This window comes from Manacus candei, unplaced genomic scaffold, assembly GCF_025592945.1.
Source record: "Manacus candei isolate 608988 ecotype Guabito, Panama unplaced genomic scaffold, ASM2559294v1 h1tg000071l, whole genome shotgun sequence".
In the NCBI taxonomy this organism is placed as follows: Eukaryota; Metazoa; Chordata; class Aves; order Passeriformes; family Pipridae; genus Manacus; species Manacus candei.
Window position 1 is genome coordinate 5,876,900 of NW_026138119.1, and position 24,625 is coordinate 5,901,524.

The 24,625-nt window shown below is 46.4% G+C and overlaps 2 protein-coding genes and 1 long non-coding RNA gene across 11 annotated transcripts in view; 1 reads left to right on the plus strand and 2 right to left on the minus strand.

Annotated features, from left to right (window-relative positions):
• Positions 1-856: 856 nt before the first annotated feature.
• LOC127480241 (uncharacterized) lies at positions 857-3,586 on the minus strand. Its single transcript, XR_007907799.1, has 3 exons — positions 3,395-3,586; positions 1,735-1,801; positions 857-1,024 (listed from the first exon to the last, which is right to left on the minus strand). It is a non-coding gene; the product is annotated as an uncharacterized LOC127480241 (long non-coding RNA).
• An 8,804-nt stretch (positions 3,587-12,390) lies between these two features.
• DYNC2I2 (dynein 2 intermediate chain 2) lies at positions 12,391-19,532 on the plus strand. Its single transcript, XM_051808176.1, has 9 exons — positions 12,391-12,654; positions 13,250-13,504; positions 14,202-14,311; positions 15,286-15,443; positions 15,879-15,988; positions 16,686-16,853; positions 17,249-17,481; positions 18,238-18,395; positions 18,980-19,532. Exons 1-9 carry the CDS (start codon positions 12,391-12,393, stop codon positions 19,216-19,218), a joined length of 1,695 nt encoding a protein of 564 aa, XP_051664136.1. The 3' UTR covers positions 19,219-19,532.
• The window catches only part of SPTAN1 (spectrin alpha, non-erythrocytic 1), a 47,804-nt gene continuing 42,555 nt past the window's right edge, over positions 19,377-24,625 (minus strand). For 5 of the 9 annotated variants that reach the window (XM_051808170.1, XM_051808171.1, XM_051808167.1 and 2 more), the window contains 6 exons: positions 22,497-22,551; positions 21,817-22,013; positions 21,374-21,427; positions 20,779-20,925; positions 20,362-20,509; positions 19,377-19,700 (listed from right to left, as the gene is read on the minus strand). In XM_051808170.1, coding sequence (XP_051664130.1) covers positions 19,575-19,700; positions 20,362-20,509; positions 20,779-20,925; positions 21,374-21,427; positions 21,817-22,013; positions 22,497-22,551 — 727 coding nt within the window. In that variant the 3' untranslated portion in view covers positions 19,377-19,574. Of the gene's footprint in view, positions 19,701-20,361; positions 20,510-20,778; positions 20,926-21,373; positions 21,428-21,816; positions 22,014-22,496; positions 22,552-23,805; positions 23,869-24,625 lie in introns of all 9 variants that reach the window. The other 4 variants (XM_051808165.1, XM_051808166.1, XM_051808163.1 and 1 more) reach the window with 1 other exon arrangement.

Genomic DNA, 24,625 nt, shown 5'->3' on the forward strand with positions numbered 1-24,625 from the left:
AGCTCTGTCTTTGCTTCCACTGCCACCCACAACAGCTGCCACATGTCCAGGATTTGGGTTGTGCTTCCCTGGGCAAAGACCAGCAGAGAGGAGCTGCCATCCCTTCGTTCTCTGGTTTCACACACAGCAATGACCACCACTGGTCACAAAAGGGAAGCAAAGCATCACAGCTTTATAAATGCAAGATTATCATATCCTTCCCAAGAGGGGTGTCCCAAGGCCTTTCTGAAGCCCTTCACAGCAAGGTAACTCCTTTCATACTCTGCCTGCACCTCCCAACATCAATTAAAATGGATATCTTCCCATTCAGAAAAGGTAAGCTCGTGTGTAGGGCTTGGTTTTCTTCCTCCTGTTTCCTTTGGGTCTCTTGACTATGCAGGTGTATTTCCTTGGGGTTTCTTTTTCCTCATTTCTCACCTGTAATTTACTGTTATTTTGTCTTTCTCTAGATTAGCCTTTGAAGGTCTGTAATTTGAAATAGCAGTGCAAAGTTTGAAGGCTAATTCCAAGCAGGAACATAACGATCCAAGCAGTATCTGCCAGCTCCCTACTAAAATCCCTTGTTTAGTCTATAAATTACCTGGTATTCCTGAAGTACATGATCAAGGTGATCCACTGATGTATCCAAAGTCAAGTAATCATTCATTTTAACTGCTATACTGTTAAAAACACATTTCCACTATCTGTTTATACTGCCCTAAAACTAGCTATTATAAAAGAAAAAAGTGCACATTAATTATATATATTTAAAAGAATGTAAATATATCCAAATATTAAAAAATAACATATATAATAATATGTATAAAATATTAAAATAAACATATATCATTTTAGACACAAAATACAAACCTGTGTTTTCATATGAAAAAAGAAAGCAGAGAGTTCAGTTTTGGGGGAAGGAAGAGGTGTTCTTTCACATAGTTTCTTTTTTTTTTTTGCTTGCTTGCTTCAGTTTAGTGCTGGTGATGTGCTGTTCCCAGCTTCCTAAAACACCTTTTGTCCTAACTCTTCCTCAGTTCTCTTCCTGTTACAAAAGTTATGTGAACATCAGTACATTTTCTCCAGTTCTACATCCATTTCCTCCCACTGACCAGGTACTGTTGCTTTAACAGCTTGGATTTTCTCCTTTTCCAAACAGAGCCTTCCTTATACAGCCCAACCATGGTCTAACTTCTGGGGACATTTCATAAAAGGTCTCAAAACAACAGATGCTCACTTGTTGCTGGGGCTTGGCTCAAAGAATTTGACAATTCCCAGAGTGATGCCCTCTCTGCACTCTCCTCTTTGCTCTATGGAAAAATGAAGAAGTAAAACTAAGCCTCTGAGTTAGAGTCGTTGTTAAGCCCTGGGAAGGATGAGAGGAGAGCACCCAGTGGCTTCTGCAGCTGATTTCATTTAGTGTTTGTTCTTGCTGCTCACTCAGGAGGAACATGACTCAAATATTGTGAAAGAGCAAATGGCAACACAGCTCTCAACTCAGCCTGAAACTGCTCCTCTGTGTATGTACACAAACCCCACGGAGTTTCATTACAAAGGAAGGAGAGTGGTATCTGTGTGACACAAACCCTCGTTGTTACATGAGTTACCTGCTGTTACACAAGACTTTCAGAAATGACAGGTGATGCTCAGACCTAATACATAACTGGGTTTAATATCCCTGATACAATAACAACAAAAAAAACCCCAAACACACAACAAAAAATTTGAAAGTTTAATTGCTAAATATTCAGTTACCTCCTTTCACTTCTTTCGAATGTTTTTCATTTTCTAAACCTCTAAGGCAGTTTTAGTCCTTGAATAACTGTTAAGGGGATAAATGTACAGTTATAATCCTGAGATACAGGGAGGGGTGTGAACGTATTCAGAGAAGATTTACATCCTTCTTCTCTCATCTTCTTGTAAGACCTTTATCAACTACTCTGATTACATCAAACAGAACAGTAACATTTTCCCCTGAACTGCACTGTCCAAGTAGCTGTGCTGCCTATATCACAAACAGCTCATTCCTCATATTACATTACATATTACACATTACAGAGTCAGGATTCTGGCTCGTGTTTGAATTTCAGGCTGCACAGTTCAAGCTGCAAAACTGTGGCATCTTCCACATGCAGTGCCTGAGTACTGAGTGCTCACAAATCAGGGAGTTACATCTTTGCAGCCTTCCCATGGTGATGACTTTGTCAGGCTAATTAATAAAATTGGGGGGATTTGGCAGCAGCTGATAATGATTAATGGCCTTACAATTTAGAGAGTGTAGAAGCAACTGCATGTTTTCCTCAAGAATTTACTAAACAGAGCTTCTTTGTAAAGGAAACCTTATATTTGCTCCTTGAGGTGAAAGTTCAGATCTCCCAGTATATCTATCCTTGGTTAGGTGTGTTACTACAAGACAGAGACATGATTGGTAATCATGATTAATTCCTGGAATTCGAAGTCAGCTGTAAATTTTAAACACAAACCCCTAGTTTGGCAAATGAAATTAGAAAATGTGCTAAATCCTCTCAAATCCAACGCAGTAATGTGTGGAAGAAAGAGCACATTTCCTCCTAAGTATTTCTGCAGTGCAAAATGGGCATATAGAAAATCATGCAAGTCAATATAATTAGTAGCAACTCACAGTTTTACCTCCTTCCATCCCAAAGAATCTCACAGCCTTTATGGAGATTGTAGTAGAGAAATACAAACCAAGGATCATTTTACCACCCCTGAAATGCAACCAACTGCTTAACAATTGTACATCTATGCTGGGAGCCTGGTCTGCCACAGGAAACTTGCTCTGGATTAGGAACAAAGGTTCCCCCTTGGAATTTTTTAGACTCTATGAAATTTATGAGTATGGATATTAATTTTGTAGAGTCTACGAACATTTTTAAATGACTGGGCACACAAGTGAGTTGAAGGCACGCGTGGAGCACACATAAGCTTGGACTTGATAGCAAAGCCTGACTGGCATATCAGGGCTGGCTGGGAGCAGCAGGGGCTGGTTTGCTGTGTGTGATCAGTGTGACAGCCCTCAGGAACTGCTGAGCCTCCCGGCCCTACAAACAGTCTGGCACAGCCATTACCCAGGCAAGTACGTCCCCTCCAACTGTTTATTCATCACTCCCCTTAGAACTGAATGGTGAGATAATGACAGAAGAATCTTCCACGTGTCCCTGCAGTTGTTGCAGTTTAAACCTTGGGATGAAAATATTTCGGGGCTGATAAGTGGCTTGAAGCAGGACAGTAGGTCAGTGACACTGACAGCAGGCAGTGACTAACAGTGTGTAGCTGAATAAATCCAGTGATCCTATTTACATTGGGGTTTATTTTTATTTTTGCTGAAATTCCCATTAGACATAGTTGCTAAACCTGATTTTTACTTTTTCCTATAGCAACATTTTTAACTTACCAGAGTATCTGCTTGGAATCCCTGAAGAGATGGATGGTCAGGTGCTCACTCCCAGGTATCAGAGGCAAAGAGGCAGGCAAAATATTCTGAAAAACCTTAAATGACATTGAAAGGCCATGAAACCTAAGCCACTTCTGTACATGAGACATAAGCTTTGTGGGTGCTTAAGAATGTTTTGTTCATATTTTGCAGATAAGGCAATAGTAGACTTCAACCAAGCTCAATACAGCTACAATTTCACAAAAATGTTTGAAAAACCAGATGTTTATTTGAAATCAGCTGGTGATTAAATGGTATATGTTGTGGTTGGGTTTGTGTCTCCATCTGAGGCTTTATTTTGCTACAGATGATCTGTGTAATGAAAGCTCTCATGAGAAAAACTGAGCACTGACAAGAAGTATTCCTAGGTAAAATGATCAATCACAAATAAATACACTTTCAAACTGGAATACAGGAGGATTTATACTGGGAGTTGTTCTGGAATACTTGTGCCAACCAAATTTTTATGTAGAAGGCCCTGAAATAATTCCCAGGGGAAGTAGCTCCTCAGTTGCCTTCAGTGATGCTCTATCTGAAGCAAGGCTGAATTTCCTCTCAGAAGCTCTTGTGCTAGAGAGGATTTCTAAGGAAACACAATAAATATAGATAAAAAAGCATGGAAGTGACAGTAGTAAAAAATGAAATGAATGCTGAATTGAAGCTTTAGGATAACTAAGGAAAAACTATACTTTGTGCTTCTGTGGGTTCTCCTGCAAGGAGATGTACAGAAGATCCCCTCCCTCTTCTCCACTCACAGGGAAATTAAAAGGGAGCCAACATTTCTACAGACACAATTTATAAATGTTTGCTTTCCAGGATTTTAACTCTGGCCAATTCTCCAAACTCTTATTTATCATCTCCTCAGTCCTGCAGCAGGAAAACTCTTGCTGAATCCTAAGCAAAGTTGAGTAACACTTCTAGATTTGGTCCCTCAGGAATAGCAGTAGAGACAGATTTTACACTCTGTATTTCATCCATTGTCTCCTTACCAAGTGGCAGCGGGTTTTGTGGGAATCATTAAAAACTTCCCTTGTGATGCAGAGCACTATTGATATTTAAACTCTCAGGGGGAGTAACCTCTGTCTCTATCCAAAAAGCATCAGATTAAAATAAACATAACATTGCTCAGTGAAGAGTGAGGATGTTAATGACAATTCTGGGGTTTGAAGTTGGCATTACTCAAACATTTGCAGCGTGTCTTGAGGCCTGTGTAGGAGTGTGGTGACAGGAAAGGTGAGGCAAAAGACAGGCAAACATGTAGGAATCTGTCATATACAGGTTTTGCTGTAATAGACATTGTACACATTGTTCTTTTCATCTGAGAATGTCAAAGCTCATTAAAAAAATCTAGTTAAATATAAGAAGCTCTGTGAGGAAAGTAATTCTTTTCCTGGTAGGTGAACAGAATGCCAGAGTTATTCAGTTATTGCTCATTAGAGCTGGAGACAGAACTCAGGAACAGGACAGGGCTCCAACTTGGGCTGCAGAAAGTGCTGCACGAGTTGCAGACAGTGAAGATCTGGGAGTGGAATTTGGTTAATTGTGTCAGTCTGTAGGAACAGTTACTATTTTTTAGCATTATATAGCTCCGGGAGTCCTGAGAGTCCTGCAAGGTGTTACCTGCTCACAAAGCAAAGAGGTGGCTCTGGCATGGAGGAATGTAAAGTCTTTCAGGACATAGTTTGACAACCTATTTTTTGGTAGAAATTCCTACTTATGCATTCCCCACCACACACTCCTGCCCTCTTCTCCTTCACACTGTCCCTGCATTGTGCCAGTGCTTTTTTTTTCCTGGTGCAGCCCTATGTTAAATTGAATCAGGGAACTGATTTCAATTAGAAATAGTCCCCATAAACTCCATTTATTTTTAACTTAGACTAGTACTCTGAGCTGGTTCCCTGGTGCAGATGCATGAACAATGTCACAAGAAAGAGAGTCCCTTGAAGGGAGTAATGAAGGAGTGAGGAACATGTTGCACAGGTCTCACTTAGAGGTGTTTGTCCAAGTGCCCTTAACCAAGCCCAACCATGACAAGGTTCTAATTGCAACTGGTGTGAAAAAACAGCTATTTTTTTGGTAAGTTTTGTTTAAATTAACACAAGCAAGTGGAATATATCAATAAACAAAACAGCAGCTCTGCCACCTCAGGTGATCCTGGAAAAACTTTTAGAGCAGAATTTGAGATCATTGACAAATCATCATCCTTCCCTTTTCAGAGTCAAAACAAAGGAAATAACCTTTAAACTCCATGTTTGTTTTCACAGGGTTATGACTGGAAAATAATTTCATCTGCCTTTCTAAGGGGGGGTGGGGTGGGATTAAACAAAGTCGAGACCATTTCCCTCCCACCACAGCCGTACATTTATTATCTGACTCACCACTTCTGGGACTCCTTCTGGCAGCTCTGGCTTTATTGCACTGAAAACTCAAGCCTGTGAAAATATTCCCTGTTTTCAGGTTACTTTGTTCTCTGTTTCGTTCAGGTCAGTATTCCTTCCTTTAGGGGTTTGGAACTAAACATTCAGTAAGAGCTGGATGTTGTGGCTCTTAAGCCTTGTGGGTTGGGAAGGAAGGGGGGAGGGAAGGAAGGGAAAGCAGAAATGAAGGGGGAGGAGAGTCCATATCTGAAGAGAGATTCCAGGCTAGAGAAATTTTCCTGACATCCATTCAGTTTCCAGCAGAGTCTCCTTCAAGGGCTTTTCCTGAGATCCAAAGGCCCTTCCAATTCACAGCGGCATTTCCATGCAAGTTCCCCTCTGGGAGCTAAGGTATAACTGCACTCCTGGATAATAATCCCAAAGAACACCACCAGCCTCCCATTGAAATGTCAACTAGGCACTCCTGTTGTAGGGAGTAACAAAGAGATGCTAATATAATTAATTATGAAGCCTCGGGTACCCTCATTAACACATCTTTAGTGCCTAGATCTTTGAAAATCAGCTGTATAAAGTGACTGTCAGAGTTAATTCCTTATAAATTGCCTCCTGTCACATCCCAGCACAGCAGCAAGTTCTCTCAGGCCTTGGTGCTAAGAAATCTGGGTGATTTTTTTTTAGTTCTGATGCAGTTATATCGCTGTTATTAAAGGTATAAGCTGTTGCATAAGCAGGACTTTGTCAGGCTGGAGTAGAGAAAAATAAAAATGCTTTAGTCAACCCAGCTTGCACAGTTGGGGGCATAAATAGGAAAAGTTTCAGTCAACTAGATGGAGAACTAAGGACAAAAGAAAAAAAATAAAAACCAGGACTGAAAGGTGTCACATAATCTGGCATTAAAATGTTTCCGGACCTTTTTTTAAATTTGGGGATCGCAGCCAGTTTATGGCTCTCCCTCCTCCTGCTGCCTTTACGACAGCATTCCAGCTCCAGGCCTCATTCCAGAGCATCCTCCCTCCCCTCCACTCCCAAATATATATTTCAATAGGCTTAGGCTTCATGGAGTTCCAAAACCAGCATGTAACTGGGGCAATTGTCTTTTACACTCCTCCACAGAGAGCCACAGTCATGCAGCTTAAGCCCTGTTTTGTCATGTTTTCACTCTTTTTTTTTTTAAGTGGGACTGAGATCAGTTTTTGTGTTAGGAACACATATATAGTGAAGAAAAAAGTTACAGAAACGGGCTGCATTGGTGGTTCCTTCTGTGATTTCTGAGTCCCAGCCTGTCACTGCTACAAGATAAAGGGAGGCGATAAAAGGAAAGTGATCCTTACAAATCACTTGGCATTTTCTGCAGCAGTTGAAACACTCACACTGACACATCCAATTTGTCTGTACAAGATATTCTGCTTCTCTTCATCTTCCATGTGCTTTTGAGAAGGTGATAATCTTCCTGCAATGCATAATTTTGTGAAGTTAGCTCTGTGTGTTTGTATAATATGCTCCAGGACCCTTTGGGATCCCCGTTGTACTTGGGATAACAAACCAATCAAAATGAGCTATTTTAATTTGCCATTTCAGAAGTGGCTTTCACACTAAGTGATTTTGCTGGTTTAGCTAACGTGGCAATATGCAAATTCTCTAAATGGAGGTGAAATTTCTACCAGTAAGAGGAGTCCTTGCAAATCTCTTTCTTGCTGTATTAGTTGACATCATGGTAGGAGCATTATTTTATTCTCCACTCTTACATTACATCTCTGTATCCCAGTAAAGCTATGATGTATTTACTGATCACTCATTGTTCATAGAAATAATGTTTAAGAAATGAGAATAGCGTGCTTGAAATTAAACAAATATACAGATTTCTGAAGAGCAATCAAGAACTATCATGCAAATTCTGCTTGCTTGCTTTACATAAGCACAGATCTGATGGTCCCAAGTGGGATGTAACTACTTATTTCTGAATGTCCTTTTTTGAAACAACACTTCTGCAAAGGAGAACTAATTCTATTCAGATGAGCAATACCTGTCCACAATGCCTCCTGAGATAACCAGCTGCTTCAGACATAGCAATTAAAATTCCAATAGCTGTTTGAGATAGTGGACATAGTACGAGTTGATGAAGTGATGTACAGAAGAGATAACTAATTTTTAGTCATGCATGGTTACTGAAAAAGGGATTCATTTAAGGGATCTCGTTGTTTTCAGCACTGCAAAGGGTCAGGTCCCTTTTAGGAATGGCACAGCAGATTGTACCTTTATGTCTGGGATGAGATACTGGACGTGCTGCTACGAACTCAGCAGGAACTGGAGGCTGCTGAGCCCAAACCAGGAGAGACACTGCCAATCACCCTGTGACATCCCTGAGGCCCTGCCCAAGGCAGAGGCTCCCAGCTGCCACCAAGTTCAGAGCCCCATGACAGCCAGGATTCGGGATCCTGAGCCTTTCACAGATGCCTCCTTGGACAGTCCCCGGTGCTCGGCCCTGTGCCAGCCCCACTGCGGTTCCAACCCCGCTGGCAGTGCCTTTGTGCCCCTGTGGTGGTGACTTGCTGCCACCTGCCACAAAACCTTCCCCCAGCTCCTTCCTGGTCTGGTCACACTCCACTAAAATCTTTGTCTTATTATTAATCATCAAGGAAGGAATGTGGGATAAACAATACCTGCACAGGGCAAGGAATTGCACCCATATTTTATGAGTCCCCTACTGTAATTCTGCAGAGCACAGCAGATCCATGATTTTAATGGAGATGGATTCTTTGGATAATGTATCATGTCCCTGTGTAACAGGACATCAGAAATGAGGCAACATGTTTTCTGATGAGAGGGAGAAATAGGTTTTTAAAGCAAAAAGGGTACAGCATTTGCAGGGTGGAAACAGGAAAAAGAAGGTCTGAAATCAGAGAAAATACATGAGCCTGTTAGGATGGACTGGGAGTAAATAGGTAAGGGAGTCACAGAGCTTGAGAGAACACCTCAGGCCTGCACAAGGACCCAAACCCTCACCAAGGTACTGAGCACCTGGTGGGCTGCACAGACATTGTGTTCAACACTGACAGTTGTGGGGACCTTTTCTGCCTTCAGGTTTGGTGGATTTTAACATCACAACTCTAACAAAAGCCAAATATGGGATAACTGATCAGATATTGTCCATATCCCAATAACAAGCACAAAGTGTCAGCACAAAGCCAGTTCAAACTCCATATTCCATCCTTTGGTTAATGCAAAGGCAATAGTTCAGTACCCAGACCTCAGCCAGACCAAATCTGTCACCTTGGGCCATTCCCAGTCACAGGTGGGAAAGGAACAACCAGGGAACAGAACGAGGTCTTGCTGGTTATACAAGCTGGTTATACAAGTAGGTCCTGGGGTGACAATTCTATGAAACAAACCCTTGCTGTTGTTTGGAGAGTTTTGTTGGTTGGCTGTGGTTTGTTTTGAATAAAGGAGAAGATGTAAAAGTTCTGTTCCTCTGAACAAAACCATCGCTCAGCAAAAGGCAGTGCCTTCAATCATGTGTCAAGCCCCTCCCTGCCAGTCTGAGTTTCAAGAGCCCTTTCTCATGGCTGGACTGATCTGTGCATGTTGTTTTACTGTATCTGTTTGGGGTGGAGGGAGCGGAGGGGAAGGTGTAAAAGTGGAAGGCTCAATTACGTCTCTCTATTTTTGGGTACAATCTGATGTTTGGCCTGTCTGGAGCCTCCACAGAACTGAATAGTTTCATTTATCACAAATCCAGGGCAGAGACTGCACCCACTAGTGGGGGAATTTTTACTGAGATGCAGCTCAGAGTGTTTGTTTTGCTCAGGTCACAGTGATCAGACCCCAGAGTGCAGCTTGTCTTACAGCTCAGTCCTTTTTTGATGCTTTTCCCCCCCAGTGCTTCTTCCCTGGCTGTTCTCTCTTTACCTCAACCTTCTCCTGTTGTTTTCTGATGATTTGCTCCATTATGTGAAAGTGAAAACTTCCTACACTTTGTCTCATGAAACAGAGAGAGGAAAGAGCACAGATGAGCCCTGTAGTAAAAACTGCCACTTCAGAGAGACCTGGCAGCCTCAGGCCAGGAACAGCCCTTCCTCAGTTATCCCCAATTCTGCCTTATTTCCGGCGTGGAGTGAAAACAAAACCATCCCTGTATCTGATACTGCCAGGCCAGAAAGAAAAAGCAACATAAGATTTCTTGAAACACCTTTGATATATTGAAACTCCAGAGAAACTGGAATAAAGAAGGATCAAAGTGGTTACTTAGAACAGGCATTGTCTGCAGCTGTTAGCTCCTTTCTCATCCTCAGGGAAGAAAAAAGCCCAGACATGCACCACGTTCCAGGGAACATGTTCTACATGTGCAGTAACTTTGCATATTACTGGCTGAAAAAAATGTTGATTTATTTTTGGTCTCTTTGGTACTCAAATTCCAGTTTTCTTATCTCTTTGCCGTCCCAAAAAACTACAAACTTTCCTCCTTAAGTTCCCTCTGACAAGTTATTTAAAGTGTTTAAACTGCAGTTTGTGTTTAGCATTTTTATGATGAGGCACCTTGTGTATTAATTCACACTTGTAATATTTACTCCTCTTCTAAACAGTAATATGCCTTGGCAGTTCTACTCATACCAATTTAAGATAATTTAATGATGACTTAAGATGATCTATTTATAGAGGATAAATCTTAAACATGAAGAACCTCTTAAAAAAACACTCTGCTATTGGGTTCAAATATTTAGTATCAGTTATTCAACATAAACTTTAAAAGTCCTACTACTTCCTGAATTTAAATATTTGCAGTAGAAAAATCTCATCCAACAATGCTTGTTTTCTGTCCTTTTAATAGGGTTTTTGAATTTGAGTAGAAAATATATTTATTCCACTCATGAAGGGGCAGATGGTCGTGTCACTGTCCTGCATCTTTAAGCTCATGTCTTAAAAATTAAGCCTTTCTCAGGCAGTGCTGTACTGGATCTCACCAATACCAGCAGCAGAACACTGGTGTATGATACAGCAGTTGAGATTTTTAATGAAAAAGCTGAGGCAGGACCTCAAGTATTTTTTCCAGAGAAGTGACTGAACTCCTGCTGTGACAAAACCAGGACATTGTTTCCAACAGTCATGTTTTTTAAAGCTCCTTTGTAAATGGATGTTTTAAAAAAGGTGGAAACAGAAAGCTGAATGAGAAATAAAGATAATCAAGTCGACTCAAAACCACAGCTACAGACACCTGGTTGGAAATCTAGAGTTCTACAGCTGTGTTTTTGAGATGTTTCACTTGCCTTAAAACTGGTAGAAAGGACAGCAGAGTACAACTTGTAATTAAGTTTTGTAATTCATATCCTGACATGTGACCTGATGAAAAATAAGTTGCTGCTGGCGATGCCAAACTTGAACTCTGGAAATTCAGATTAACTCCTGTGCAAGTCAGAGAGAGATGACAGGGCTAAAAGGGCCATCAGTCCAACCCATGGGTGCATTTATGTTCTTGGCTGTTCTGTGAGGTATCCTGAAGGTTCACACCAACCAGGGGAAGAATCACAGCGAATACACAGCCAGGATTTGAAATTCTGGAGGATTCAGTTCCATTGGAACTTTTTCTTTGCTTTGAAGGAGGTGCCACTGAACCTCTTTCTGCTCCAGTTTCACTGTCTGTAAAATGGGTATAATAGTTCTTTACCACGAGTTTTAGGGAGTCTTATTTCACTATTAATTGTGAAATATTTTAGATTCCTCAGAAGAGCCATTGCATTGGCTCTGACATAAATGGATTCACATGTGCTCCAGAGGAGAATTCACTGCTGAGCTCCTACTCTATTGATTCCCACACCCAGGCCAGGCTCCTTCCCAGCAACAGCCGGAATAACTCCCCTAAGTTGGTGCATCTGTGCCTCCTCATGCCAGCGCTAAATTTAGCCCTTGCATTCATCACCAGGGGGTTCCAATGGAGTTGCAGATTGAAAAAAACTCTAGGCACAGGGCTACCTGTTGGGAACAATCACCTAAGGAAGCGGGACATCCGTCCCTGTCCCTGCGACAGGAGCAGCACAGGTGTTATCCAGCTGTTATCCAGCTGTGCCCGTACCAGGGACACTCCCAGAGCTGCCCAGCGGGCGGGAGGCACTGGGTCCCTCAGTAATTCCAGGAGCTCGGTCCCTCAGTGATTCCCCCTCAGCACAAATCACCACAATTCCCTCATCAAAACCAACCAACGCAAGAGCAAAGCAACGAGTCCAAGCACACCCCGGGCTTTTCGCGTTCGGAGCCGGCTCCCCGGCCCCCTTCCCTCGGCAAACACACGGCGACACTCCAGTCAGAGCGGGAATTCCCCCGTGAGTCTGGAATTAGCGACAATTCCTCCTCAGCTTTGTCGCCCCCTCCCCGCCGCCATCTTAACTCCTGGCAGCCCCCGCGCCCTCCCGCCTGTGCTGGCACTCGGGACCCGACGGGCCCCAGCGAGGGTACGGCGGGGGCGGCCAGAGGGGGAAGAGAAACCCCGCCGGACCTACAGCATTAGTGACAGTGCCAGGGACAGCCCGCACCCCTCTCCCGCACGGAGCCGCCGCCCGCCCAGCACAGCCCTCCGTGCCCGTCCCCAACATGGCCCCGCCCGACTCACTTTACCGCCCACGGCCCGGCGGGCTCGTCGCTCGAGTGACGTCATCGCGCATCGCCCGTTTCCATGGGAACCGGCGGAGCCTGCGGTGGGAGCGGGACGGGCCACGACCCCCAAAGCTCCGGGACTCTCGATCCCGCCGGGACCCCCTCGCACACTCCGGCCTCGCCATGTTCACGGACCTGGCGGCGCCCGGCGCCGACGTGCAGTCGCTGTGGAGGAGCGCCCGGAGCGCGCGCTGCGAGGCGGTGAGAGACCCCGGGATGGCCTCGCTCCGCGCTCTTGTACCGCCGGGCCGAGCCGGGCCGCGCCTTCCCCGGTCCTGCCGGGATCGTGCCCCGACTTGCCCCCTCCGTGCTCCTCCGTGGCCCCCCGCAGGTCCCGGTGCCCGGGACCGAGCCCTGCCCCGCGGGGCGCTGACTGTGCGGGAGCGGGCCGGTGTGTGCCCGCCGGCTCTGCCCCTTCCAGCCCTTTACTGATTTGGCCCCCGTACACGAACTGGCAAAGAAACGCCCGCGCAGCTGCCGCCGAGGGGTTCGAGCGGTCATAACGCGGCGCTGTCACCTGTGCGGTGCTCGCCGCTTTCTCACCTTCTCCAGCTCTCCCCATTCCGTGCTTTAGAGCACGGCCTGAACCTGGCTGGCATTCGGGCATCTCTGCCTCACATCAGCTCTCGGGAAGGTCACAAATACATCCCCTGCACAGGTACGGAGGCTTAGCCATGAACCAGAGCTGTGCAGATGGGCTGGAAAGTCTCTATGAAACGCCAGAAGGTGCTTTGAACGCTTTGTGCAACACTTGTTTTCCTGTTTGGATTAGAGACTGTCTGTCTTCTTTTACCAGAAAAGCTGCCAGACTAAGAGAATTTCCACAGCAGAAGCTGCAGCACAGTCTCACACAGGCCAGGACGCCGCGGTGCAGACGGAACAGGGCAAAGATGCTCTCCAAGACTTCCAGCAAGAAGTCCAAGTAGATTACACTGGCCTTCTGTCATTCCTTCAGAGAGTGGAGGACGCTGTTATCAAAGAGCTAAATAAAAACTGGGAAAGCCGTGCCTTTGATGGCTTTGAAGTGAACTGGACAGATCAGAATGAAACAGTAAGTGGCAGAATTCAGACCCCTGTCATTGCCCAAGCAGGGCTGGTTGCAGTGGCTCTGACGCATTAGTTCTATTCCTGACTGCTGTGATTGTTCTTGCCAGGTTCTAATAATTAACCATTACAAGTTGGATTAGTTTGGGGGGGGGGGGTTTCCACCTTTCTCCTTGCTTGGTAAAACTTATTCCTGCTGGTGACTGAGTTGTAGCAGCAGTGTGAGAAGGAAGGCTGCAGTCAGTGCAGGCTTCTCTTCAGTGCCTTTAGAGCACTCCAGACTAGCAGGGATCTAGGAACAGTTGCACTCAGTGATTTGGCAGCTCTTCTTACTTAGATTCTATTTGTTTAGTGCACAGTGCTCAGGAATGGAAGCAGTTTGTATCAGATAGCAAACGTTGGGACTGGCGTTTTCAAACCGCTCAGCAAGTGCCAGACTCACACGTGGGGGGTGCTGTGAATCCTCAGGCACAGCCTTCCAGAGCTGTGCAGTCTGAGAAAGGCAGTAATGGAGTGACAGTTGATTTGGTAGGGTTGTGCTGGGGCTTTGTTTCCCAGTAGGAATTAAACAACCTTTTCACATCAGTCCTTGGGCAGAGGGAAGCCCAGGCTGTAACAACACGATCACATCAGAGGTGGGCACAGAGCTCATGTCTCTGTGTTCAGAGATTGCTGCTTCAGTGCTTGGATTTGGTCTCCCCCAGGTGTTGTGTTTGCATACCTTGTCATACCCAGAGGCTCAGGATGAAAACCTGCAGGTCACCAGTGTCTCATGGAATGCCACGGGATCTGTCATCGCCTGTTCCTACGGCCGGTGAGTATCTGGGTGGACTGGGAGTGCAGCTGAGGCTGATAGGACACCTCAGGCTGACCTCAGGTCTAGATATGTTTGCTTTCTGTTGTCAGTAATAAACTAACACATATATAAATAATTCCTCTTCAAAGTAACAAAATTATGTCTTATTTCTTCTACCTTTCCCCCTGCCCTGAAAATGGATACATGATCTTACTGTTTCTAGGTAGATTCTGTTTGGAAAGAATATGTAAAGAGCAGATGCACTTGCAAATATCTGTGGGTGGGGTTTGTGCTTTATCTTCACTGAGATTGTGGTGTTTCATGTGGTCTCTGAGCACCCTGGATGAACCTGGCACCTGTTCATGCCCAGTGCCACAGACATGAACTGACACACATTCAAGGCTTTCTGAAATGAGGCTTGGACAAAACATTCATGTAATTCAACAATGTCTGTACAGCCTCCTCTTCATGGGCCCTAATGCTGCCCTTACTCTTGTTTCCTTCTGCTCCCATTCCCTTTGATTAAAAACCCCAGCAAAAGGGGTATCCCATGAGGGAATGTGTAGGGAAGAGTAAAACAGGGCAAACCTGTATGTTGGTTGCTCCTTCTGCTCTCCCAGTCTACAGCTGTTTGTAGATGGGAATGTGGTTTCTGTGTCTGTGGGTACCCTCAGTAGAGTTCCCTTCTCTGAACTTTCCATATGCACCCTTTTGATTGTTCCCATTATTTGCATGGTGAGTAGGCCTTGGAATAGGGAATCATACCTCAGATTTACTGGCTGGCACTTTGTTCTGTGAGCACAGACGTGGGCCTTGGCACACACTGTATAAACCAGCCCACAGAGATCCATCCCCTCGTGATCCCTTCACCTCAGTTTTCCTTCAGGCCACAAAGCAGCACATGGAAATGACCCACAGGGCATCCCAGAGCTCTGCTGGACTGGGATCCTCTGTGGGACAGGCAGGGCAAGACGTGGCTTTCTCTTTTTCAGGTTGGATGATGGGGACTGGAGCACGGAAAAATCCTACGTTTGTACCTGGAATCTGGACAGAAGAGGGTTGAATCCACAGCACCCTGACCTGGTGATGGATGTTCCCAGCTCTGTCATGTGCCTGGCTTTCCACCCCTCCCAGCCCTCACTGATAGCTGGTGGGTTGCTCTTACCTCAGACCATGCCTGAAACACACCCTTATTTCCTGCAGCCTGGATCTTTTGGTTTCTGGCTCTGAGCTCAGCCTCAGATTTCCTGCAGAAGGAACAGTGTTGCAGCTCCTCAAACTGAGGAACTAATGCTCACCAACACAGATAAGTGCACTGTTACCTCTGAACTGGGGCTTGCTGCCTCTAGTGATGTCTGCCTTTATATCATCTCCTCAGAGAGAGATGACAGAGGGAAATCCAGCCCAGGGTGTAAGGGAAGAACATACTTACTTCAGCAGAACAATGTTCTCTTACACCAGGGCAGACTGTGCCCTGTCCAGAGCTGCCCAACCTTTGAAGCTGCTGGGTCTGTTCCCACCACAGCTCCATTTGTGTGTTTGTCTGAGCCATCAGGCCTGAGATGTTCTATCTTTGTCCTTTCAGGTGGCCTTTTCAGTGGGGAGCTGGTGGTGTGGGACACCAGCAGGACAGAAGACCCTGTGATCTGGAGGACAGGGATGACAGATGACACCCACACTGACCCAGTCTATCAGGTAACAGAGATCATAGACAGCAGGCAGCGCTGGGGGAGGTGAGTGTTGCCACAGCTCTGTCATCCCTTTGCTTCCTATCCACAGCTAAGCTGCTGCATTTCAGCAGTAGTCTCTTTTGCTGGCTATTTTCCCCCAAATCTAGCTCCTGAACAGACATTTACCTGTAAAAAATCACTTCTCTCTGTCCAGGATAATTGAAGAGCAGGTTCATTCACACTTAACTAATTATTAATGCTGATGCAGCCAACAATACCTGTGATGGTTTAAGAACACAAGTAGATCCTTGGGTGGAAGCCTGAAGGCCCTTGCTCTGAGGGGATTTACAAGCATGTCATTCAGTCTGGCTTCCTAAGGATTTTGTCCTTCTGGGGCCAACCTGTATTTCCTCATCTGAAAGGGAGGAAAATGTTGCTGTTTGTAGCTGGGTGAAAGTGCCATAAATGCCCCATCCCAAAAGTGAGGACAGTGAACCATAGAAACTGCAATAGAGAATTCAGGCCTGAACACCTGGCTGCATTTCTCTCCTCACATCTGTGTCTGTGCCAGTCCCAGCAGCAGCTGGTTTGGTACCAGGCTCAGTGGCTGCTGCCTGGCCCCGCTCTTGTGTTGTCCTGGCAGGTCCAGGCACCGCTGGCAGCCAAGCATGGGCTGGGCCTTTGTGACAGTCCCCCACCTGAGCTGGTGGCATTTGGAACAGGTTCACTGGTTACCTGACACCAAGCACAGACACCACTCCCGGCTGCTGAGCGTGTCCACCGACGGGAAGATCCTGGTGTGGAGGGAGGAGCGGGACGGGCGGCTGGCCTTGGCCGACGGATTCACCGTGGTGGCTCAGCAGATCCCTCGCAGCACTCGGCTGAAGAAGGTGAGTGCAGCAGCTCAAAGAGCTGATCCTACAAAAACACTCTAAACCCCGGAGCCCAAGTGTCAGAGCTCACCCTGAACACGAGAAGGACCAGGAAAATCTCATTCTGAACACGCACACTAACCCTTGATCCCCATCTCCTTTCCCACACTGAAATCACCTCTGGAAGGCTGACAACAGCTAAGGTTTTGCCACACTCTAAAGAGAAGCTGCTGGAATGGAGAACTTGCTTCTAATATTAATTCACAGAATCCCTCTGTAGGAGGATGCAGCAGCAACAGTTGAAGGCTGAGCAGTGCCCTGGGTCCCTGGCAGGCTGGGCTGAGCTGCTCCGACCACGTCTGCCTTTCCCTGGAGCTCCAGTGCTCACACCAGCTCTCTCTCTTTTCTCCCAGCTGGCCTGGGCAGAGGCAGCCATGGGGGTGACCTCACTGTCCTTCTCCCCCTTCGATCCCCACGTGTTTGTGGTGGGTGTGGAGGGGGGCTATTCCCTGAGGTGCTCCACTGCAGCTCAGACTCCGGCTCTCCCTCCCACGGGCAGCTCCGTTCCCCTCAGGGCGCCGGTGGAACTCGCCTTTTCCCCCCACGCTGGGCCCGTGTACTCCGTGAGCTGCTCGCCCTTCCACAGGCAAGTGCTGCATGTTGGACACAGTTACCCTGGCTCTAAACACACGTTTCTCAAATAGCCCCCGGGGTGTGTTTACAAGTTCCAAAAGAGTGGCACCTGGCATTGTGAACTTTAGTTGTAGTAGAAACAATGTCCCCCAGCTCTGGTGAAGCTGCCCACTAATGCTGTGTGTGGGCACATGAGCAACATCAACACCTTCCATAGATCATCCCAGTTGTTACAATTATAAATCAGTTTAAAGACAAGGGTAGGAGCTGCTAAAGTCCTTTACTTGGGCAGATCACTAAATATCTTGCTAAATCTGTAAGACTTTCTGACACCAGAAATCTCAATAGTAGCTGCTGCCAGAATTTAAATGAGAAGCTCCCATCTCTGCCAGCAGTTCACCCACCATCCACAGAGGCCCCAAGCATGAAACATGCTGACAGCCCAGGTTTGCATTTAATTTGCATGAGACAAACCCATCTCGAACAATGCCCAGCTCTAGATCAGCAATTCTCAGGCATCCCTGGGCCACAACCCACCAGCAACTCTCACTGGTCAACACAAGCCCTCATTAAGTTTAATTGAGGGCAGTAACAAAGCTGCATCTCTACAGCCCAGGGCACAGCTTGGCAGTTGCTGCTCTAGGAAACACACTCAGACCTTTACAAAGCAGGAATATTGTCTGAGGTCATGCTCCTTGACTGATTTTTGTTCCATATCTTTAGCAATAAAGCAAAAAAAGCGTTGTTTCTTGCTTCCTCCCTCCCCCAGGAACCTCTTTCTGAGCTGTGGGACTGATGGCCAAGTTCACTTGCACTCCATGCTGCAGACACAGCCCCTCTTTGCTCTGCAGGTGTCACAGAAATACCTGTTCTGTGTGTGCTGGTCTCCAGTCCGACCCCTGGTCTTCGCAGCTGCGTCTGGGGAAGGCAAGTACCTGCAGGTGCCTCCTCTTGGGCATCAAATTAGGAGTGTGCTGGGTGTTAATTAGAACAAGTCATTTGTACTAATCAGCAGATCCCACAAGCAGAGAGCAGTGTCCAAGGTTTGCACTGTGTAATTAGTACAATGGAGTAATTTCTAACTTTAGTGACCAGGGCAACCAGTCACAGTTATTTTTCACTTTTGACAATACCTCTACATCTGTTGCCACGGCCATTCACAGGGATAGAGCATGGCAAGAATATGCCTAAAACTTATTTCCAGCTCCCTTGTTTGACATTTACTTCCAGAATGGTTTAAAACAAGGACAGTTTTCTTGAAAAATTGCCCAAATTCAAAAATTCCCCATTTTTGAGTTAAAGAATGGAGATCTCACAGAATTTGCCAAGCTGGTTTCAGGTTTCTGACAGCAGACTAAATCAGTGCTGTCTTGCAGTGATGTCAGCTGTCACAGCCTAGACACCATCAGCAGGGGGAACAGGTTAAAAATAACTCAGTCTCAGACTAAGCAGGTACTCACCTGTTCAAGTGTCCTTTGGCACAAAGCTGCAATGAGTGTCTGTGTCTGCAGGAGAGGTGCTCCTGTTCGACCTGGCAAGGAGCACGAGGAAGCCCACGGTGTCTCTGAAGCAGGCCCTGAGCCACTGCCCTGTGTACTGCTTGGAATTTAACAGCAAGCAGGCACAGCTCCTGGCAGCAGGGGATGCTGCTGGAACAGTCAAAGTCTGGCAGCTGAGCTCAGACTTCACCGAGCAGGGACCACGGGAAGTGAATCACCTGGAGCAGCTGGCGAGTGAGAGCATGGACTGAGGCAGCAGCACAGCAGCTGCATGAAGCTTGTTCCTGCCCTGACTCCAGGAACAGCTCCCCACTCACCTGTTTCAGTGTTGGAAAACACAGGTAACCCACAGCTGGAGCTGCACCCATGTAACAGCTAAATTTGCATTGAACCATTAAACACCAGATGATGTGGTTCGACCAGTAACTTTTATTGAAGCACACTGCAACATGTTTCTTTTCCCTAAGAGTTTTAAGCTAAGCACTTTAAGGTTACATCATAAAGTAACATTGATTATTGTAGAGCACAAAGAGAGAGAGACACATGCAGAGCTACAGTCAGCAAACGTGAGCATGTCCTTTGCATCTTCTGGGTCTAGTGTTTCAGATCAATTCACAAAGAGTGAACGTGTAAATTCTATGTAGTCGTAGGCAGAAGGCAGTTCCCTGCCCTTGCCATCCATGTAGGGCTTCATGTGAGAGATGCAGTAATCGGCCTGTTCCCGGGTCAGGTTCTGGAAGAGACACAGCACAGAGGTGAGACGGGCTCTGGGCTGTGGATGGGGCAGTTCCAGGCAGCCCTCCCATGCCCTGGGGCACAAACCAGAGCAGCACAACTACACCCAGCATGGAAATGCTCTGGCTGCTGGCACTGGTGAAGGGCTGGAACACCTGACCGGAGTCTTCCCACCGAAGAGAAGACAGAACAGGTGATAGACACGAGGAAGCACTGCAACCTCTTTATTTCCCTGCAAGCTGGTGGGATTCAAACAGGAAAAACTTGCTGTCTTGGCAGGGCAGAGAAAGGGAGGAGGTGTTCCTACTTTCTAAGCTTAGGCTGAAGTTTCTCCTTTGAATTGCTGTCTGGAGAAACATCTCCCTCTAGTCTCCCAGATGATGAAAGGGAAGCTTTGGCTTCTGAGGACAGTGCACTCCCTTCCCAGGCCTCTGAGTAGCTCATTTTACTCAACCTGAGCAGTTCTTTGTCAGTTAAAGCAACTAAGTAGGGGTATTACAGCAATTTCTGTGTTTGCTGCAGAGGATCCCCTGGCAGGGTCAGAACTGACTCAGCCCCAGTGACATGAACCTCCAAGCCATTAGTGCTGGGCTTTGTTCAAAATCCATCAACAGAAAGCCATGAGTGTTTCTCCCCAGGGGGTCACAACCAGCACTGACCTGGTAGAGCTCCTCCTTGGTCACGTAGGGCTTCCCCTCGGAGCTGAGGGCGCGGAAGGCGCTCTCGATCTCCTCGCTGGATTTCACGTTCTCGGTCTCCCGGCTGATCATGAAGGCCATGTACTCCTGCAGGGACACGTGGCCATCCCTGCCAGCAAAACACAGCGTGAGCACCCAGAGCACAGCACTTCCAGGTCCTCTGGACAGAGGCTGGAACCGCTCTGGGAGGAGTGAAAGTGTTAACACAGGTGACTCAGCACCAGATCATTTTCTCAAGTTCTTCACAAATGTCAGACTTTCACATGAGTTGTGAAAACAACCACAGCCTCTCCCCAGCAGAAGCAACCACACCTGTGAGGGACCTTCCAGCCAACACTGACACACATTTTGCAGTACAGAAAGGTCCAACCCACGTACCTGTTGGGATCTACAGTGTCAAGAATAGACTCAAACTCGGGGTCTGGCTCTCCTTCCTCGACCATGGGCAGGTCGTAGCCGAGAGAGCGCAAGCAGGACTTAAACTCCTGGTGATTAAGTCGTCCAGATTTGTCCTTGTCGAAGTGCCTAAAAACATAAAACCAGAGCCCACATTTTTAAGTGGCAATTGTTGAGTCCTGATAGCTGTTAAAGTGGGTGGAGAACTAGAACAGGTTACAACTAGCCCACTATTCTATATAAAGTTCTATCTAACATACATAAAAAATAAGTATAAATCCTTTCCTTTGCTTAAAAAGCATTCTAAAAATGGCTGTATTCTCAGCTGGAATGAATTGGCACTCTCAGTTCCCACAGCAGTGCCCCCAGGAGAGGCTCTGGGGTGGCTGTGGCTGTGCCCCACCAGCAGCAGGGGCTGGAGGCTGTTGCCCTCTGGCAAAGATCAGAGCAGCACAAAGTGGGGCAAACAACAAAGGAGCCACAATTGGATCTATCACAGAATCCTGTGAACAAGAGCCATCCATGTCCCAGAAATATCTCCCAAGTATTCCTCGGGCATGTGTTCCCTGCAACTCACTTGAACATCATGCTGAACTCCTTCAGGGCCTCCTCAGTGACTCCAGTGGTGTTCCTGAAAGGGAAGCAGCAAAGCTGGTGACCAGTTCCTGACCTGTGGAACTCCAAGCCCATTTGCCAGTGGCTGCACCACATGGGGAGGACAAGGGAGCCAACACAGTGGGAACACTTGTAATGGAACTTGCCACAGTTCCAAAGAATAAATCAATGCAATTGAGATCTGGCCATTGCTCACGGCCAACAGGAGCTGTTCCCAAACTGGTAACTTCATCCTTCTGCAGGGATGTACAAGCTCCCTGCATCTCTGCATCTCTTAGCCTGAGCACAGGACACTCATTAGCACAGACCTCTCAAGGTCTGGCTGCAGACACAGGCAGCTGTGTCTCCTGTCTTCCCCCTCACCCCCAGTTAGACCCTCAAAACCACACGTGGGCTGGGCTGTACCGAGCTTGGATCTGCTGTTCCAGGTTGTGCTGCATCCTCATGCCCAGCTGGTCCAGCTGGTCCCACTGCTGTGCCAGCCCCACAGTGCTGTGTTCTGTGTACTTGTTGTCCAAGATAAGTGCCTCTTCCATGGCTGCTCCAAGGTCCTCAATCTTCTTCAGCTGGCTTCTCATGGCTCGGATCTCCTGGTGCTTACGCTGTGAGGAGGAAGTGGAGAAAAATCATGGAGCACCAAAAACAAACTACCTTAAAAAGCCAGAACACAGGCTGGCAGGGGAGGAAGGGCTAGATTCTTCTTTTTCTGCATACACTGTGATTTGTAAAATAAGATTCAGAACAATGTTCCCCTTCATGCTATTGGAAACCAACAGGGCTTGCAAACCAGTTCTACAGACTAAAAAAACCTTAGGAAATGTGCTGAAAATACTGTATCCTCTCTGCCCTACCCTGCTCCTTTAGGAAAAAGGAACAAAAAGGAAAACTACATCTGTGTTGTTTAATAGCTTGTGATGTCAGCAGATACTAGATATGTAAATAGATAATCCCAGAGGTCTCTTCAGTACTCAAAATGTCTAAAGTCAATTAAGATTTTACCATCTCATTACATACATTTCCCTTCCCACCCTGTGTTCCCAAGTCAGTTGGGAATGCTGTTGTAGCCCTAGGTGCACATTTCTTACTTTAGTGGCTTCCAGCTGCGATTCCAGCGTTCCCGACTCCTCCACCATACACGACCTAAACACAGAACCACAGTGAGAGAATGCACTTATCCCATAAAATATGGCATGTGGGGCTTGAAATTAACAGTCCTTCCTTGAAATGAAAAATCCTTTCAGCAGTATTGTTCTCCTATAGGTATTTAAAGGCTGTTTTTGTGTTTTGTTTATTCTGACTCATCCTATTTCATACTGACACATGTAACATCTTCTCTGATTTTTATTTCTATATATAGTTAATTTCTAGCCCCATTTGAAAGGCAACGTGATCAGCAGCCACACTTCATGCCAGACTCAAAGCACCAGCTTTACTGGACTTCACAGAATTAGAACTTAGTGCAGTCCCACCCCACTCCCCGTGCCCAGCACACACACACACCAACTGCAGGTGAGTCACTGGAGATGGGCTGGATTTTTCAGTCAGGTACAGGAGCTCTACAAAGGTGTGTTACAGGGGGGAATACGGGGGTAAAAAAAAGATGGTGAGAACTACTGGTTTGGTTGAAAAGTAATCTTAATGTGGTGTAATCCCTGCAGAGAGCTACAGACCTCTGCTGCTCAGCAGTGCCTGGTGGAAAGGTGCCTTTCCCACCCCACCTCTCCACGCTGCACCTGGAGCAGCTGAGGCACAGCCACTCTGCTCAGGGATTTCCACTGAACATGCAGGTCACCACTGTGGCCAGGGTCTCCAAGATCTAGCTATGGACAGTCTCTGGATGCTGCTTCCCCCCCCCCCAGTATCCCAAGCAATCTTTAGGCAGCCGTGTTTGGGAATCTCTGTCCTTCCAACACGTACGGTGAGAGCTCACACTGAAGGACCTGCACGTGGACAGTGAGTCTGGGCACTGTGCAGGTGGGTTGTCCCCCCCTCTAACTCTGTGGTATTTAAAGTTCCTAAAACCTGAGTCTCTGGTATTTCAGTCACTAAAACCAGGTTTTCATCCTCACTGGAATATCTTCTCCTACATGCTTTTGAGCTTCTTGAGAAGGGGATTTCAAGTGCTGAATCACTCTGTAGCAGTGGAAATGCACCAAACGTGTGGGTGTTTCTCACCACAGGGTTAAGGCTCAGACTCAACGCACGTCTAGAGGTGAAGCGCACGCCCAGAGCCCTGAGCAGGAAGCTGGGAACCAACCATGGAAAGAATCAACAGGGAAATAAAACCTCCAAGCATCTCTAAGCCGTGAGAGTTAGTTGGAAGGAAAGCGAGCCTTGGAATTAAAGAGTGCGTTTGAAAACCAAAGTGAGGTAAGAAAATAAGAGGAAAAAAACCTTCCAGATAGATCATCCCCAACTTCATACTGATAGACACGAATGACACGACGATATGCTATGCTAGTCAAAGGAAAGAAACCAAGTAAATTCCAAAAAGGAAGAAAGAAAGAACAGAGGAAAGAACACACCGAAACACGGCCACTGCAGTGGAGCCACACTCCAAAGCCAGCACTGCCTTGCAGCAAACACAAGCAAGTACTTAATGAGAGGAAATGACTCAAATGCTGGTTGCACGTACAAAAAAATAATCTGTTATTATTTTCACATAAGTCACAAAAAAGAGAGTCTCACTAAGAGACAAACTGAAGCTTTGCAGTTAAGTCATCTACAGATTCTTTAAAGGCACTTTTATTCCTAAACTCCAAATTATTGTTTCTCCCTCTCCCGTTCCAGGCAGTGCTGGGTGCACACAAGCGGCTGCAAAGCAAGGGGTGTGCAGGGCAGCTCTTCTGGAGCTTCTCCGAAGCTCTGCCTTCCCTCTTGCCAAGCCAGGCTAAGCACAGCCAATGCCTCTTGGAACTAAATCCATGGGTTTAATCTATTCACGCAGAATTAGGGACAAATTCTGCCTGGCATATCAGCAGCCCTCTGGTAATTTGTTCAACAAAAGAGCCTGGCATGAGGATCTCCAACTCTGACCCTGCGTCTCTGAGTAAATGGGTCCTTTCTGTTCACTCGTTCCTGGATACCAGAACTAATCTGCAACACCACTCGACAAAGGAGCAGGGAATTCAGCATCCGTTCCAGGAAAATGTGCTCAGCTCCATTAACTGTACAACAAAAATGGGGCAAAGTATTTTTATCTGGCAGAAACCAA

Bases quoted from the DNA above. Each gene is read 5' to 3' on its own strand.
- DYNC2I2 (XM_051808176.1), top strand. From the start codon at position 12,391: ATGGCCCCGCCCGACTCACTTTACCGCCCACGGCCCGGCGGGCTCGTC. The intron at 13,505-14,201 runs GTAAGTGGCAGA...GGTCTCCCCCAG, and splicing joins GGACAGATCAGAATGAAACA to GTGTTGTGTTTGCATACCTT. The intron at 15,444-15,878 runs GTGGGTTGCTCT...TTGTCCTTTCAG, and splicing joins CCAGCCCTCACTGATAGCTG to GTGGCCTTTTCAGTGGGGAG.